This window comes from Echiichthys vipera, assembly GCF_963691815.1.
Source record: "Echiichthys vipera genome assembly, chromosome: 7".
Lineage (NCBI taxonomy): Eukaryota > Metazoa > Chordata > Actinopteri > Perciformes > Trachinidae > Echiichthys > Echiichthys vipera.
Genome location: NC_139832.1, coordinates 14551139 through 14569764, shown reverse-complemented (window position 1 = coordinate 14569764; position 18626 = coordinate 14551139). Strand labels below are relative to the sequence as shown.

General features: G+C 40.0%; 1 protein-coding gene across 1 annotated transcript; it reads left to right on the top strand.

Moving 5' to 3' along the window:
• The first annotated feature begins 723 nt into the window (after positions 1–723).
• On the top strand, positions 724–16648 carry LOC310948834 (unconventional myosin-Va-like). Its single transcript, XM_083916092.1, has 40 exons — positions 724–879; positions 1231–1341; positions 2065–2236; positions 2519–2663; positions 2824–2980; positions 3062–3205; positions 3624–3705; positions 3789–3896; positions 4006–4112; positions 4253–4518; positions 4615–4696; positions 4781–4921; positions 5034–5159; positions 5452–5535; positions 5815–5940; positions 6215–6312; positions 6424–6510; positions 6631–6739; positions 6855–7066; positions 7151–7307; positions 8387–8626; positions 8787–9035; positions 9625–9718; positions 9800–9942; positions 10323–10436; positions 10953–11087; positions 11231–11287; positions 11491–11718; positions 11841–11908; positions 11986–12060; positions 12147–12345; positions 12748–12841; positions 12937–13080; positions 13209–13363; positions 13442–13531; positions 13628–13778; positions 13888–14167; positions 15214–15388; positions 15477–15557; positions 15644–16648. The coding sequence occupies exons 1-40, from the start codon at positions 853–855 to the stop codon at positions 15794–15796; spliced, it is 5466 nt and encodes a 1821-aa protein (XP_083772218.1). The 5' UTR covers positions 724–852; the 3' UTR covers positions 15797–16648.
• Positions 16649–18626: the final 1978 nt, after the last annotated feature.

The following is an 18626-nucleotide window of genomic DNA, read 5'->3' as shown; positions in this document are numbered from 1 at the left end:
AGAAACTGCAAAGTAGTGTTGTTGCAAGTATACTAAATACTGTAAATATTGCAATCAGGTGTATATATTGTAAATATTGTGTAGCTAGTTCATTATCAATAGTTATTTAACCAAACTTATACAATGTATGTGTGTAAAGACCTACCCTGTCTTGTTCTTTTTCCAAATAAGCAGGTAATGGCTGTTCATCTTTCGTAATAATGTAAAAACATGTATATATATATATATATATATATATATATATATATATATATATATATATATATATATATATATATATATATTGCTTGTATACAAATTGCTTGTAAAATATATTGTGTACATTGTCTATAGTTCTCTACAAATCATCCAAATGCCCTTCAGTATATAGCAACAACAACAACGACGACGACGACGACGACGACAAAAAGCGCTTCTCTATCATTTTACCCGCCTCTCAAATGTGTTGATTTGTGATGATTTGAATTCCGTGTCACCCTGGCTTCTATTGACGTTCGTTCATTTAAAAGCAGCGCTACCCCGTACCAAGATGGCGGCTCTGTTGTCACGTTCGTTCCCATGGGTGGCTGTATTCTATTTCTATGGAGACGAGCTTGTCCGGCCACTGGGAGGCATGCAAGAGATGCACGAGAGCAAAAAAAAACGTGTTGGTCGGTGCACGCGCAGCTGACTGACAACTGTTACTCTCCCCTCATCACACACACACACAGAGGGAGAGAGGGAGAGTGCACCGAGACCAGGACTGGAGCTCAGAAAAGTTCACTTTTTCCACTCTGGGAGTAAAGAAAATGTGTTATCTTTTCTCTGCGGGCAGAGAGAGTTTCTGAAAGCTCACTGAGCGACCTGTCAGAGATGGCAGCCTCTGAACTTTACGCCAAGGTAGGCATAAGTTATATCTAGATTTCTCCAGCTCTTTCAACGGTTTTCTCTAGCTACAGTTATGCTAGTTAATATATCTGTCGAGATGGTGGTCTAAGAGACTGGCTCTTAGAGGTGTTACAAGGGTATTTCAATATTAAGGTATTGCTTATTAAAAAAATCTGTCACTTCAAATACCCCGTATCCATCCACATTATACGCATGACTGCTGTCTGGTGACTTCAGGTTAGCTTCCCTGCTATTTTCCACAGATACGTGTCACTGATGTTTTTGCTGTAGTTTTGTAAAAATATTGTATATTACTGTAAGTGTAGCGGTTGAATGGCTCTGACCCCCTGTGTCCATCACCAGTATGCCCGTGTATGGCTGCCAGATGCAGGGGAAGTGTGGAAGTCAGCAGAGCTTGTCAAAGATTACACTCCTGGCGACCTGAAGCTGACTCTGCAGCTGGATGATGGCACGGTGAGACAGGCAAATGACACACACAGACACACACACACACACACACACACACACACACACACACACACACACACACACACACACACACACACACACACACACACACCTACACACACACACACACACACACACACACAGATCGAAGCACTGAGGTGGAAATGGGTGTGTGATGTTCTGTCAGAAAGCCATGAACACATTTCTCTGCAAGAACACTGGCAATGAAGCCTCATAAATCTTGGCGTGCTGTGGGATTACTCCAGGCAGCTGTGGTGTTTGGTAAATGCACACAGATTCCCAGACAAGACAAACACCTTGTGCGTCTGTATGAGCCTCCGCAAAACTCTGGATATGAGCAGTAAGTGTGGGTTCAAAATAGGTGGACTGATAGATGAAAATGTATGAAGAGTACATTTTTCACTCAGCGCTGTTGCTACCTGCAGCTCTGAGGTCGAGTTTGGACATGCTCTTCAGGTATGGAAATAAGGCCACACTATTATCATGAGTGAACACGAACAAGCCGAGCAGAGTGGTGCTAGTTAGCTTTAGCATGAAGTACAACTGATGCTTAGATTTAATTGTTTAACTGTATATTTGTACTTGTTTTTGTGTCCTTTCACTGGTTGTCTTTACCGTTTTTCTTGCGATTTTTCTAAAACAAAAGCAACTTTTTATCTTTAGTCTCACACTGTGGGTAGTTATAGCTAACTTTTTGTGTCTTTCCAGGAGGTGGAACACAAAATAGACCCGCGCAACAATAACCTGCCGCCACTAAGAAACCCTAACATCCTGGTGGGGGAAAATGACCTCACAGCTCTCAGCTACCTCCACGAGCCTGCAGTGCTGCACAATCTTAAAGTGCGCTTTATCGACTCCAAGTTGATTTACACGTACTGTGGTAATGAGCTTCATCTCCCCTGACTCACACTATCACTGTCACCGTAGACTTTGGAGCCCTGCTCGCCGTACGCTCTTGAGATAATCTACAGTACATCATGCTGATTATTGTGGTGGAGCAGGCTGCTCTTAAAGGAACACACACTGAGATGTATTACATGAATTTGGGATAAATATTGCTCACAAAACAACTACATTCAGGGTTCATTCATTTGAATTAATGTCACATAACATGTCAATGCTGTTTTAATAGAGTGACAATTTTTCTCCTTGTGGTATTTAGGAATAGTCCTGGTTGCCATCAATCCTTATGAGAGCCTACCCATCTATGAAGCTGACATCATCAATGCCTATAGTGGGCAGAACATGGGGGACATGGACCCCCATATATTTGCAGTAGCAGAGGAAGCCTACAAACAGATGGCCAGGTTTTGTATCCTCAAAATACAATTAATTTTACTTTACATTTTAAAACAAATTAAATGCAAATGTTATGCTTTTTATGCTGATGCTCTCAATGTGTTTTAGCTGATATTTGGTGTGTATGATATTTGGTTTGTATGTCATTTTTTTTGTCTTTTCACACAGAGATGAACGAAACCAGTCCATCATAGTGAGTGGCGAGTCGGGAGCTGGCAAAACTGTCTCTGCTAAGTACGCTATGCGTTACTTTGCCACAGTCAGCTGCTCCTCTGGTGAGACCAACGTTGAGGAGAGAGTCCTTGCCTCCAGTCCCATAATGGAGGTAACATTTAACACTGCAGGAAAATAAGACACAAATATAAAATACAAAGGTTACTAAGAGCATTTTGTGTGTTTCTTCAAGGCTCTCGGGAATGCTAAGACAACAAGAAATGACAACAGCAGTCGCTTTGGAAAGTACATTGAGATTGGGTTTGACAAAAAGCATCGTATAATTGGGGCTAACATGAGAACCTACTTACTGGAAAAGTCTAGAGTTGTGTTTCAGGTAAATTTCATTGGTTTTGGTATGGTTTTGACTCGCATGTCTTCATGTGACTACCTTCAGCGTGTGAATGTGGCCCTTCTGATCCTTCTATCTGATGTGATTCTCCTTGCAGTTAATTGATTTAAAACACTCTCATGTGCATGTAACATGTAATATGTATAACTCAGCAACATAAAAACAAACAAGATAAACCACACTCAGTTTAGCCTGCATGGCCTTTGACTCAGAACGATGGCAACACATTGGGTTTTGTTAAGCAACTGTCGGTTACTTTCAAGATCGAAATGGACGAGTTTAAGCCTGGGTTTAGCAATGAGCTTGCATGCATACGAAAGAACTATTAATTTTACTGATCGGTTTGTAGTACTTGTGTAATTTATTTGGCTTTCTATCTTGCCTCTCTTTGCACTACTTTAAGGCCCACGAAGAAAGGAACTATCATATTTTCTACCAGCTGTGTGCCTCGTCACATTTACCAGAGTTCAAAGCCTTCAAATTAGGTAAAAGAGTCGCTAAAAACAATGAAAAAAAAAACAGATTTATCTTGTCTACTCAGTACGATATATTTATATTGTGTTTGAAGGTTGCGCCGATGACTTCCACTGTACTAACCAGGGTCAGAGCCCAGTCATAGATGGAGTGGATGATGCCAAAGAGATGTGCAATACCCGGAGGGCTTTCTCACTGTTAGGTTAGTGCTGGTTGTATTTTTAAATGAAGTTTGAATTTACATCATGTTGCATGGGCATTATTGTTTCTGGAATATTATTTATTGTTTCATTGTCCTGTTTTCATTGCAGGAATCCGTGAAAATGATCAAATGGCAATTTACCAAATTCTGGCAGCTATTCTTCATCTTAGCAATGTGGGTGTGAAAGATGAGTCAGCGGACAAAAGCAGCATCCTGGTAAACACTGATTACCCCTGAACACAACAAGAGAGTATTCATTTTGTCTTTTATTTTTGGTTAATTTAATGTCCATATGTTCCATTGAGGCTGTGCAGATCTGTACCTGTATGACATTATTATTGTTAATGTATTTCCAGCCAGACAATGTCCACCTGATGGTGTTTTGTGAGTTAATGGGGGTGCCCTGTGAAGAAATGGCCCACTGGTTATGTCACAGGAAACTCAAGACGACGAGAGAAACCTATGTCAAGTCTGTCTCCAAAATGAATGCGGTTAATGGCCGGGATGCCCTAGCGAAACACATCTATGCCAGACTCTTCTGTTGGATTGTGGACAGTATTAACAATGCCTTAAAGTCTGCAGCAAAACAACACTCATTCATTGGTGTGCTCGACATTTACGGGTATGTTTTCATCTCCATGTTTGTTGTATTTCCATTTATGTTCCCCTTGAGGACCAGACATGTTTTACATTTTTTTAACATGTATTTTTCCCTTAGATTTGAAACATTTGATGTCAACAGCTTTGAACAATTTTGCATCAATTATGCCAACGAGAAGCTTCAGCAACAGTTCAACCTGGTATGTGTATTTTCTTGATCATTACGCTCATTTTGTAGTAAGAAATTACATGTACATTATTTCCTTTGCTCTCACTTCCTTTAGCATGTCTTCAAACTAGAACAAGAGGAGTACATGAAAGAGGAGATCCCCTGGACATTGATTGACTTTGACGATAACCAGCCATGTATTGATCTCATTGAGGCCAAGCTGGGTGTTCTGGACCTTTTGGATGAAGAGTGCAAGGTAAAATGCCAGTTTTTTTTCTGTTAAGCTACTTTCCGCCAGAGTTCTCTCCACCATGCTATGCTTGGAGGTTATGAGTAAGGGAATGAGTCAGCTCTTCCTGTTTCCATAGATGCCTAAAGGCTCTGATGACACATGGGCCCAGAAACTGTACAACACCCTCCTGAAGCAGAACGCTCACTTTGATAAACCCAGGTTATCAAATAGAGCTTTCATCATTCACCACTTTGCAGACAAGGTAAAACATGGTTTTATGCGTCATGCTGAGGTGGCATTACGTCTCAGTGGTCAGCAGATGGACGGATGACTCATGTTTTCTAATGAAGAGCACTAAAAGAGTCAAGTGTGAAATTGTTATTGCTGCCCAAACTTCCCTACTTCGGTTTGAAAAGTCATATTTATGTGCCTCCATCACAAATGCTGGATGATTCTGTTTATAAGAGCAGTACTCAACAGTCCACTGCAGACTTTGAATGATGAATATGACCTTTAGTAAAAGATCACTTTGTGACCTGGTCCTTTGTGCCTAGGTGGAGTACCAGTGTGAGGGTTTCCTGGAGAAAAACAAGGACACTGTCAACGAGGAGCAGATTAATGTGCTGAAAAAGAGCAAGGTAAAATGGTTTACAAATAGTTATATTTTCAATTATTAGTCATTCTCAAATAGTTAGTTTGTGGGTGTCACAGGAGTCTAGTGTGTACACCTCTTCAACTAAAAGCAAATTACTTTGAGTATATTTTGTGTTGCAAGTCCCTGGGCACACACCCTACAATTGTTCAACCACAACTATTGGAGGAAATACACCAACTTTTGAATTTCAGATTGAAAATACTGCCATCTGCTGTTTAATGATGATCTTGTTGTTTTGACATCTGAATAATAATCTCATCAGGTGGATTGGCTGCTGAAGCTGTTTGAGGAAGACGAGAAGGCAACCAGCTCTACAAACAAGCGTGCTAGTGTCACTGGAAGGGCTGGTCCGGCTCAGAGGGATAATAAGAAGACGGTTGGACTGCAGGTGAGAGCATTAAAAGCAGGTGACATGACATTTGATGGTGTGGTGAAAAAGCATGTTTAAAAACCATTTTTGTGCAAAAAATTATTGAAGATTATATTTGATTTAATGGTTTCTCAGCCGGTCGGATTGAATTGCCTTTGAGAAAATAAATTGTGGTTGAAAGTGGTTATCATCCCAAATCAGATATTGGACATTTAAACTGAATGTTTAAGGACATTTTTACAATTCATGCATTTCTATAATTACTTTTCAAGGATTTATCTTTTTTGCTCAGTTTCGACAGTCTCTACATTTGCTGATGGACACACTAAATGCTACAACTCCTCACTATGTACGCTGCATCAAGCCAAATGATGATAAATCTCCATTCACGTGAGCATGATTATACTCTTCTGTTTGATACGATTATCTGCGACGAGCACAGATAAAAGAGTAGTGCACTCATTGTTGTAACAGGTGTTTGTCATGTCATCTTTTATAAAGCATGGATCCTGCGAGGGCAGTGCAGCAGCTTCGAGCATGTGGCATCCTCGAAACAATCCGGATCTCTGCAGCAGGCTTCCCATCTAGGTAGAATATCAACAACAGCATCTGGTACAGAGCACAGGGCCAGGGTAGTTTATATGTGTATAATACATATACCTACAAAAATAATCTATTCAACTTGTCTTATTAACATGAATAATACAGATGGACCTATCAGGAATTCTTTAGACGGTATCGGGTCCTCATGAAGCAAAAGGATGTGCTTCGTGACAGAAAACAAACCTGCAAAAATCTCCTGGAGAAACTTATAAAGGTTTGTCTGAATTTCACAAAAGCAATCCCATAATGTCAATTACAAAAATAAATTTGAACTTTCACAGAAATATTATATATTATATTTGCTGATGTATATACTCTTTGGTTCTTAGGACCAGGACAAGTATCAGTTTGGCAAAAACAAAATCTTCTTCAGGGCTGGTCAGGTGGCTTACCTGGAGAAGCTGCGTTCTGACAAGCTGCGATTGGCGTGTGTCCGCATTCAGAAGACTATCCGCTGCTGGCTGGCCCGCAAAAAGTACCTGAGGATGAGGGATTCTGCCATCACCATACAGAGACATGTGCGGGGTCACCACGCACGCTGGTGAGTAGAGACGGTAAACAGCAGCAGAGACATATCTATCAACTTCTAGCTGATCAAACATATTTCTTCCATGTTTTGTTTCAGTTATGTTAAGTTCCTGCGAAGAACCAGAGCAGCTGTCGTCATTCAGCGGAACGTGCGTATGTGGGTGACCAGAAGACGCTACCAGCAGCAGCGCTCTGCGGCTATCACTATTCAGTGTGTCTTGAGGGCCTACATGGCTAGAAATCAGTACTATAAGGTAATGCATTGCTTGATGCTTGAGGAATCAAATATGTTATTATTCCTTTACTGAAAGATTTTACACTCAAAATTTGATTTCACTGACATAATTCCAGGAGCCAATATATTATAGTATTATTGAGTTTGTTTTCTGGAGTTTGAATATGGTTTCAAAGGGTGTTTACACAACCCATAGAGCAGCTTTTTAGTTGAATAATACAATAACCAAACTGGATATAATCGGTGCCACCAAGAAAACAGGAATAAGTGCCTCTTGAAATAACATGTTACAATAACATGAGATTCAAAGGTCTGGACCCGGGCAATATACTGTAATATGAAAAAGTTCTCCACTCAAAATAAACCCGCATGTGGCAGGTTCCATTAGTGACATTGCCGAGTCAGTGAAACAGCAGTACACAGAGTGCACCTGATTGTTCTGCACTTCCTAAACCTTTATCGTGAAGTCATGATATTCCTACTGACCACGTTGACCTCGTTTACACTTTTAGATTTAATGTTGTTTTGAAAGTATACAGACAGTTTCAATGGAACTGTATTGCTAGGCAACAGCCTGGCTTCATATTTGCATCCTGTCAGATGATGTCATCAGGGCTTGACACTATCTTTTTTTGATCACCAGCCACTGTGGCTAATGGTTTTAAAGAGTTACTAGCCACTCAGCATTCTCACTAGTCACAATTTTGTATATATAGTATTTTCAGAAAAAAACTGGCCTATATAGTTGTAACTGTGTTTCTCAACTGTTTATTTTGTCCGTAGGGCTGTATGGTATGGTCTAAAATTTATATAATGATATCATTTAAAGCATAGACGTTAGTTTCATTATATCAAGGTATATATATGCCTTAAAATACAAGTTTGAGGCTTTTGTTTTTGAATATTCTACTTTTTACTCTACTACATTTATCTGATAACTTCAGTTACTAGACTAATTTAGATTTTTGCTTTTTTGCTTCCCACTGATATACACTGGCTGCAGAGTTGTTTCAAAGTATAAAGAGACATTGTGGTGGCGATTTATTTCACTATTTCACTTATAAGCTTGATGTTAAATATTTATCTTTTTTTTTACAGCTGATGTTTGAGCAAAAAGCTGTTGTCATCCAGAAATGGGTGAAGGGCTGGCTGTGTAGACAGCAGTACAGACGCGCCCTGGCAGCCATTGTCCTACTGCAGAGCTGTGTACGTCGCATGAAGGCCAAAAAAGAATTGAAGAAGCTGAAAGTGGAGGCACGCTCTGTGGAGCGCATCAAGAAGCTCAACATTGGCATGGAGAACAAGATTATGCAGTTGCAGCACAAGATAAATGAGCAGGTGAGTACTATGTGCATACTGAAATCTAGTTTTGTCTTTCTTAGGTTGTTGTTTACTCTGGAATGTACCATGTGGAAAAAAAACAGTAGCTGGAGAAACATTGGGTCATTGGGAGTTGTCGTATCACATGCCCAGCATGTGTGTGTTTCTCCCCCTGCAGCATAAAGAAAACAGAGAGCTCAGTGAGAGGCTGAATGTTGTGGGGAAGACCCAGACTACGGAGAGAGAAAAACAGAAGAGAGAGATCGAAATCCTACGTAGATCGGAGCAGGAGGCCAGGGCCAAGGCTGTGACACTTCCCTCTCTGCTTGAGCAGCTCTCATTCCTTCAACACGAGCTGGAAAACACCCGCAGAGAGAAAGAAGACCTGGAAGAGCAGACAAAGGTCTACAAGGAGCAGACACAACAGGTGGGCCTACTTCATCTAGATTTATCCAACTTGACAGCCAGGCAACTTCACTAGAATCTTCTAGATATTATATAGAATGATAACAGGCAGGATGAAGACATAGCATTGGTGGAAATACACAAGTACTTTCAATGACATTTAATTAAAATCCATATACAATACAAAACTTCTACATTGTTATTTTCCCCACTAAGCTGGACAGCAGATGTTGGTTCATTTCCCCAGTGTTTGTCACCAGTCAGCTCGTCTTTCATCTTGTGGTTCATTTTTATCTGTATGAATGTTTTTGTGGGCATGTTTGTTTTTATATGTGCTCTCATCACGTTCTATTGCTTTAATCCTGCTAATGTGTTTTTTGATCTTTAAGATTGCTTGACCAAAATGTTCTGGAATGACTGGAGCAGTCTTAAATTGAGGTTTTTAGGTTTCCGCAACCTATCTATGGTGGCCTGTGGAGTATAACTTTCCCTTTCGGCATGTTATGAATTCCGCAGTTTATTTTGCTTCACTTTTGTCAGTTTCAAGAACGTCAAAAGCCATGATGAATGGGAATAAAGTCTAAGATGATTTTGCTTCCTGTCACAATCAGGTGGTAGAAGACCTTAATATGAAGAACAGCTTGTTGAACAGTGAGAAAGATGACCTGAACAAACTAATCCTGGAACAAGCCCAACAGTTAACAGGTACAGAGCAGTTTACCCAAAAACCTTCAAAGTCCTTTAGCATTTAGAGTTATTAAATAAAACAAAAGTGTTTTGTTTCAGATGTTAAAACTAATCTTGAGAATGCAAAACAGCGTGAGAAGGACTTCACTGAAGAGCGCTCTCGCTACCAAAGTCTGCTGAGTGAACACCTGCATCTAGAGGAGCGGCACAGAGACCTGAAGGAAGAGATGAGTCTCAGCATTGTGAGGAACACTTCATTTGACGTCACAGTGTTGACATTGCAACAGTATTTGTCATTTGATACAACTTAAGATGTGGATTTTAACAACACATTTTCAAGAGGGTGTCACAAACTAAAATCACTTAAATTAAGAAGTTATGAAGTCCATGTAAACCCCTTTACATGGTGACAGTAGTTAACAGAGATACAAAAATCTGTTACCTGCACCAACATGTAACAGATAAAATATTAACAGGGCATCAGTTTACAAATTATATGTGACATGAGAAAAATGTTTGATGATGTTTATTATGATGGAACAAATTTAGGTCTGGCCTCCTTTTCCTTCTATAACATATTTTTATGTTTTATAACATGTTTTTTTCCTTCACATATAACCAGAGTTCAAGCAAATCTGGTCACAAGAGGACAGACTCCAACTACAGCAGCAATTCATCTGAGTTTAGTCTGAGCTTAGGCTCTACTGAGGGAGAAGACAGCTCCATACAAACAGAGGTAATGCAGAAAACTACAGTATGCTGGTGCAGTATCAGAATTGCCTAAGCCTGATACATATACCAGCACAAAATGTTTCTTTTGCGCATGATATTTATAGGCCTATTATATATAAAGGAATAGCTGCTGTTGTGTGAAAAAAGTCTGTTTTGAAATTTCTTTTTATTGTCTTTTATTTATTTCATATGTTCTACTGTTTCCCTAAAGGCGTCCTACTGTTTATCTTGCTTTGTTGATCTGCATGTGTCTCTGCTTTGTTTGCCAAAGCACTTCGTAAACTTTTTGTTTTTAAAGGTGCTATATAAATAAATAACAGATTCTAGTTTTCATAGTGAAAAAGATGGTGCCACCTACAAACTTTACTGCTGTTTTACTGATGATGAGTCAGTCACTCATTCCTTGGAACAGCTGTGGGAAGATATTTTCTGGCCTTGCCTGTGTTATAATCCTATTAGTGCAGCATTCAAGTTAGTTTGTGAAGAGGTTCATCAATCAATGCTTGCTGTGTTTTGTCAGGATGAGACCCAGGAGACGGAGAACCTGCCGGTCCTCCTGAAGCTCCAGAGAAGAGTGAAAGATCTGGAGCAGGAAAAACAATCACTGTGGCAGCAGCTGGATAAGAGAGAAGAAGCTCAGCAAGAAAATGAAAAAGTATTGACTGAAACACTTGTTTCTTAATGGGGAAATTAATAAATAGAAAACAGAAGATTTGTGTGTCAGTAAGCTATTTGGTATCTACTTTGATCCTTGTGGTTGAATGATGATTTACATTATATGTATTTTTTTTTTAAAAGGAGGTGGAGGAGCAGCGAACCGTTAGCAGAGCAGAGCTGGACTTGGAAACACTGAAGGTATGACTTTGTCATGCACATGTTTGACATTTTGTCGGATACATTACAGATGGTCCATAGTAGGTAAGATCTCTTCCAACATCCCCAAAAGGAGATATCCACCAAGAGTAACCACTTTAATATACCGTAAAACTTTAGGGTGAGCAGAGACAAAAATGAATGTTTGACTTGCTTATGTTTCTCTAAATGTTTACATTTCTTAGCGGCAAGAACTGGAGTCTGAGAACAAGAAGTTGAAGCAGGATCTTGATGAGCTGAGGAAGTCTCTGACCAATGAGAATAGTGAATTGGCGCCCCCTGTCCCCGGCTCTCTACCTTACAACCTACTGCTGGAACACCTCAGTTCTTCTAATGACGAGCTGGAGATGCGGAAAGAGGAAGTGCTTCTCCTCCGGTCACATATGGTCCGCCAAGAGGCTCTTAAACATAAAGTGAGGAAATGAATGACACTGTTACATTATTACATTCTTTTTTATTCAGTATTTTTGCATTCAATGCAACAGACATCTGACAGTACCTAAATATAATTTATCATTTATGAACTGATGTCTAGGACTCTGCGCTTGGGGAAGGTGTGAAATTAGATCTAAGTGAAATTCCCTCGTATCAAGATGTTGACAGGTAAGACCATGTGGCTCCCTCTTATCTGCTCTATATCCATCAGGTGGCACAGTTATTAATTCTCTGATGCTCCTCAGGTCCACTGACATCCATACTCTGAATGAAGATGGAGAGCTGTGGCTGGCTTACGAAGGCTTGAAAGAGACCAATAGGTAATGAAATAATATTCTGTCGTTGTTTAGTGCATTCAGCAATGACCGTGCCACATGGAACTGAGTACTCTCTATCCATCTTCCAGGCTTCTGGAGGGTCAGATGAAGGAGCAGGAACATGTTCACAATGAGGAGAATAAGAAACTGCTTAAGGAGGTGAAGAAGTTGAAGGCTGAAAAGGAGCAACAGCAGAAGCTGCTGGCCCAGAGCCTCCTCCTCCCTGAAGATGCCCGTATTGAGGCGAGCCTAAAGCATGAGATCACACGGCTCACCGATGAGAACCTGGTAGGTCTGCTCACTGGTCTGGATTTGTCAGTCTGCCATTTATCAGTCCTTTTAACTGTGTACTTATATTCACAATGCAGTGGATATCTTTGTTTAATACTGGATCTGTACCTTTTGAAAGGGCCCTCTTTATAGTTTACTTTTTCCAAATGAGATTAAATGTATTGTTCTTTGGGGAAACATTGTGATGCTGCATCAGCGAAGAATAGCATGTTAACAAATGTACAGTTATATGAAAAACACGTAAGAGTAAAGAAAGTGTTTTTTTTTTCAGATGTAACACTTTCTAAGACTTTCAGGGACAAAAACTTTTCTCACCATATTGCTATCTACAGATTAAAAAATTAAAACTGAAAAGTTTGGTTGCCATCACACTAATCTAGTATGTTTATATAATTGTAGGAACGCATGGAGCAGCAAGAGCAACAAGACAAAACCATGCGCAAGTTGAAGAAACAACTTAAACTTTACATTAAAAAAGTTGAAGATTTTGAAGGTAACATCATGACTGTGTTCATACAGCACTAAACTGTAGACTTTAGCACCGCAACAATCCTGCAATCTCTCATATTGTGTCTCTGTTGTGTTTAGCGAGTGCTCCGCAAAAGAGTAAAACCTCTGTGGCAAGTGCTCCTGTCAGAGCGGTGAATATCACCCGGAAGGAGAAAGAGTACCGGGGCATGTTGGAATACAGGGAGGGTGACGAGAGCCACCTGCTTAAGAATCTGGTCGTAGGTATGTTAAACCTGTTTTGCTCAAGCAAATCATTTTCTACACTGTTCTTAGAATTGCATGCAAATGTTTTCGTAGATCAAGGTCACATTATTTGTGGATTTTGCTTTGAAATGTTGTAATCTTCTCAGATCTGAAGCCTCGTGGTGTAGCAGTCAGCTTCACGCCTGGACTTCCGGCTTACATTATCTTCATGTGCGTACGATATGCAGACAATGTGAATGATGATCAGAGAGTCAGCACTCTTCTCAATTCCACCATCAGCAGCATCAAGGGGGTCATTAAGGTGTAGTATATTACTTTGATATGTTAAAAGAAAGCGACTGATGCTTTTGTCTTGAATTAATCTTTACACTTTCTATAGAGGAGAGGAAATGATATTGAAGTGGTGTCTTTCTGGCTGGCAAACACGTGCCGACTAATGCACTGTCTGAAGCAGTACAGTGGAGACGAGGTAAGCTTGAGAAGGCTTTGATGCCAGTTTTATGTTTGCAGCTGTACATGTCCCTTCATTAACCCTGGGTGTCTTTATAACTTCTTTATACTGTAGGTCTTCATAACGCACAACACTGCCAAACAGAATGAGCAGTGCCTTGCCAACTTTGAACTGTCAGAGTACCAACAGGTTTTTGGTGATCTCGCCATCCAAATTTACCGCCAGCTCATCAAATGCATGGAGGAAATCCTGCAGCCCCTGATTGGTGAGGAGACATAATCTCACCGTACATAATAACTAACAGTGTGTTCTTCTCCTGACCATAATAAAACCACATGAAATCTATTTTCTCTCAATTTGTTTCTTATGCGTAGTGGCTAGCATGCTGGAGCATGAGACCATCCAGGGTGTGTTGGGGTCCAAACCAACAGGCCTGAGGAAGAGAAGCAGCAGTTTCCCAGAGCAGGCTATTACAGTGGAAGTCCTGCTGCAGCGTCTTGCTTACTTCCACCACACCATGAGTCAGCACGGCATGGACTTGGAACTCGTTAAACAGCTGGTCAAGCAGCAGTTTTACATCATCTGTGCAGTCACACTCAACCACCTGCTGCTGCGGAAGGACATGTGCTCCTGGAGTAAAGGCCTGCAGATCAGGTACTGCATAGAATGGTTGTCCAGTTGTTGTCAGAAGAGAGTGTATTGATGTGTGTTGGTCCTTACTCACTCCTACATCGAGCAAGCTTTCTCAAGCAATATCTCAGACGCAGCATTTAACATGTTATATTGACTGAGAGAGACGATACTTTGATCTGAAGAAACTTCAGATAATATTTTAAAAGATTGTTTAGGACTTATGCACCAGCCTGTTATCAAACTGTTTCAGATTTTTTTTTTAAACTGACTTACTCCTACACTCACACAGATTTTTAAGCTATTTTTATAGACGGGAAACTGTTGAAATGTACTGTTGTTCAGTATACGTGTGAATATTTGTTTTGCATCCATATTGATATGAATTGTTTTTTTATATAAGAATGAAGGTTACTGTGTTTAGTGTTTTGTTTTATTTTTTTTTATTGAATAAGGTCAACGTTTCATTAGGTGCAGAAAACTCATGAAATTGTTTATGTTTATTATATTTAAACTCATCAAAGAATAGGCCTCTTTGTCCCATCTCCTGAAGCCCTCCCTGCCAACCTCCAGGTGCGCTGCAAAAAGATAAAATAAACTGCAATAAGTAAAACCCTTCACGTTATGGGTCAAAAAACTTGCACACTCTATTGTTCTCAAGATTCTTATACAACATCTGGTTTTTATGTCAAGAGAGATGTCTTAAGAGCGGCTGGTAACTTTCATTTTGATATGTTCAGTAATAATTCATAATTTGAACCACTTTTATGTTTTATTACCAAATATGAAGTAATCCGAATGTGCTTGCCTGATACTCAATCGCCACTTCACACATTTATAAGTAAATATGAGATTTCAAGATTTCCAGGCCCTCCTGACTTGGTTATAATAATAAAAACAAATAAAAACATTATTTTGGACAGTGGATGACATATTGCATATATAGTATGAATTACAGTAAATAGTTTTCTTTGACATCCAAGCAGCACTTTTTTCATACAACATAAACCTCTCTATTGTGTGTACCTTGGTTCAGTCTGAATTGTTTTTCCAATGCCCCTTTGCTTCAGGTACAATGTTTGGCAGTTGGAGGAGTGGCTGGCTGAGCGGGACCTGGCAGACTGCGGCGCCAAGGAGACTCTGGAGCCTCTCGTACAGGCTGCACAGCTTCTGCAGATCAACAAGAAGACTGAGGCAGACGCCCAAGCTATTTGCAGCATGTGTTCTGCCCTCACCACAGCACAGGTCCGTCATCAGTAAATGCTCTTCCTTCTTAAGCGGTAGAAGTGACAGTGCTGCTAGTGCTTTGATTGTTGTATGTTTCTCTTTGCAGATTGTAAAAGTGTTGACTTTGTACACCCCGGTGATTGAATTTGAAGAGCGAGTATCAACCAGTTTCATCACAACTATTAAAGTGAGTAGAGGTTTTGTAAATGCAGGGCTCTTTTTATACTCGTGTTTAGTACGGATATTTATCGTGTTGTTGTTTTGTTGTTTCAGAGTCTTTTGAAAGACCGAGTTGAGTCATCCACTTTGATGATGGACACCAAGATGATCTTTTCCGTCACACTTCCCTTCACACCCTCCTCTGTGGCTCTGGAGACCATTCAGATCCCTGCAAGCCTCAATCTGGGCTTTCTGGGCCGCATCTAGACCAGAGACCTCTCCACGCTGAATTCTGTTTACCAGAGTAAAAACGCCTAAGACTGTTTTTCACCAAAGTTTGATATGTTTTTACTATCACTGATTATTGCAGTGCTGCAGCATAAAAAGGAAACATTGTTTACGTGCATCTATGTATAAGCCTTCAGCGCTTCATAGCCCATGAGGAACAATAACTTCATGAATGGTAAGTCTGCAAAAAAAAAGGACCTTAAAGGTCATCTCTTACCACATTTAATGTATTTCCGATACAGGTGTTGATAGTATTTTCTGAATTCATGGGTTCATTATACATTCATGAGTATAATTGTACCTAATATAATATCTAAATTAAAATAAGGACATTTCACTTCACATCTTCTTGCTTTTATAAAAAAAAAGGATAAGCATGAGCAATATCAAAATGTTACTGTGTTAGAAATGTCACAAGATGAAATTCTGCTTTATTTCTGTAACTACTACTTTCAGGTGATAGTATTTATGTGGAGCAGAAAATGATGAAAGTTTGAATTTAACCGGTCTTAATGTTGTCGGTCATATTAAAGGCTGGCTTTTCAGAAAGATGGTTTGAAGTGCTTTAACATACTACACAAAGAGTTTCTCTACCTCACAGGGTGAAAATATAGAATATTTTAATAATGTTAAGGTATTCTCTTTCTTGACACTGACACACTGTTGAGATGATTCATAGTTCTGTAATAAGAAAGGGATACTCAACTTGCTTTGCCTGGCGCCCACATATGCAAAGTGACAGGAGGCCAGATCATTCATTCATTCATTCATCTTCAACCGCTTATCCCGGGGTCGGGGTCGCGGGGGTGCTGGAGCCAATCCCAGCTGACATCGGGCGTGAGGCGGGGTACACCCTGGATAGGACGCCAGTCTATCACAGGGCACATAGAGACGTACAGAGACAGACAACCATTCACACCTACGGGCAATTTTAGACTCATCAATTAGAAAATCGTCAGAGAGCCAAATTTTACCCTCAAGCTGTATCTATAAGGTATAAAATTATATTTAGCAGTAAATATTTTTCATGGAGCAAATATATAATTTAAATAAGGATTTCCACTCTAATCCGCATCTATTTGGGAGACAAGAAGATTTATAAACTCTTCCTATATCAACATGTTTGGATTATACATGTACTTGACTGATGTAATTGTGCTTTTATATCTGGACCTTACATACTCACCATGCTGTGTGTTATCCCTTATCTCAACATGTTCATCATTGCACTGTATTTGCAAATGCTTAACATGTGAAAATCCCTATTCCCTAACTGATTAATGTCTCGGTTTAAAGCTTCTCGGCTATGCACACCAGGAATGTGTTTTTATGTGTTTCCTTGTAGAAGTCCTGATGTAAAACTTTGTGTGTGTGTGTGTGTGTGTGTGTGTGTGTGTGTGTGTGCGCGCGCACGTGTATACGTGTGTGTGTGTGTGTGTGTGTGTGTGTGCGCGCGCACGTGTGTACGTGTGTGTGTACGTGTACAAGATGATTTTTGTGCTGCTTAATGATGCTGCTGTAGGCCTAGTCTGACGGGGATAATCCTGTTGCTGAGCTTCTCTCCTCTCTGTCTGTATCATTCACGTCTCATCAATACATGTTACTAATTCAACTTCTTCCCCGGAGTTGTTTGTATTTTGTCGTCTCTCATGTCTCTGCTGATCGTGGTGGTGCCTGCTGCCGTGGTCCTGCATGACGCTTCCTGCTGCAATTATCACTATTACTCATTTATACTGTCATTAGTTTTCTTAATTATAAAATTTGTAGCCATAAAAACATCATCAGTAATATATCTCATTGTATCACAGCTGTTATCACCACTACTCATCACTGATCATATTTACCACCATAATTATTATCATTGTCATATTCTATCACCTTAGCTGCACTTGTTTCTACTTTTCTACTTTATTAACTGTCATGACATATAAGTCATATTCACATTACCATAGATATTATTATAGTTACTTTTGTGGTTGCTTGCATCTCTGGGACTTTTCAGAGAGTCCCTCTTTGTCTCCCTCTGTCCATCTGTCTGTCTTTTCTCTCTTTTTTCACCTTTTCTTCCTCCCAAACCTGTAAAGACAGATGTCCGTCCTCCACAGAGCTGGGTCTGTTCGTTCCTGCTGTTAAAGGGAAGGTTTCCGTTGCCACTGCGTACTCAAAGAGGGAATTGTTGGGTCTATATTATACATGAATAAGTCAGAGTGTGGTCTTTACCTTCTCTGTAAAGTTTCCTGAGATAAATTTTGTTATGATTTGCCACAGTAAATACAATTGAATATAGTGTATTTCGCTTAACTTGAACAGAAGTGTGTAAAATGCTTCCAGATGGTGAGCTGACTGAGGCCTGCATCCGGTTTCTTTTGTTGTCAGAATCCTTGAGCAGACGAGCACACCCACTCTGTCAAGCCGCTGTCACAAGACGGGAGGGCGGAGTCATCCAGTCAAAGTCCGCAGCAGGTGAGCGACAAGTCAACCAGGAAGAAGCGAGACACACCTGGAATATGAGTGACGAGGCTTTCAGAATAAAAGCACTGATTTGTGACCAACGTTTGTGGGTGTTCTATAACATTACAGATTAAGGCCTTGTTGTTGACTTGAGTTATGGGCAGCAGTGTTCAACTAAATAATTTCCTTCTCAGATTGTTTGTCCAAGAAAAGTCTACAAATCAATTGGGCTTTTTCAAAATATAGCCAGTATTTCTTTCTCATTCAGTGTTATCTTCTAAACACACCTCAGATTTGATTTGGGACCCTATGCTTTACAGATAATACTTAATAGTAATAATAACATGTATTAGCCTAT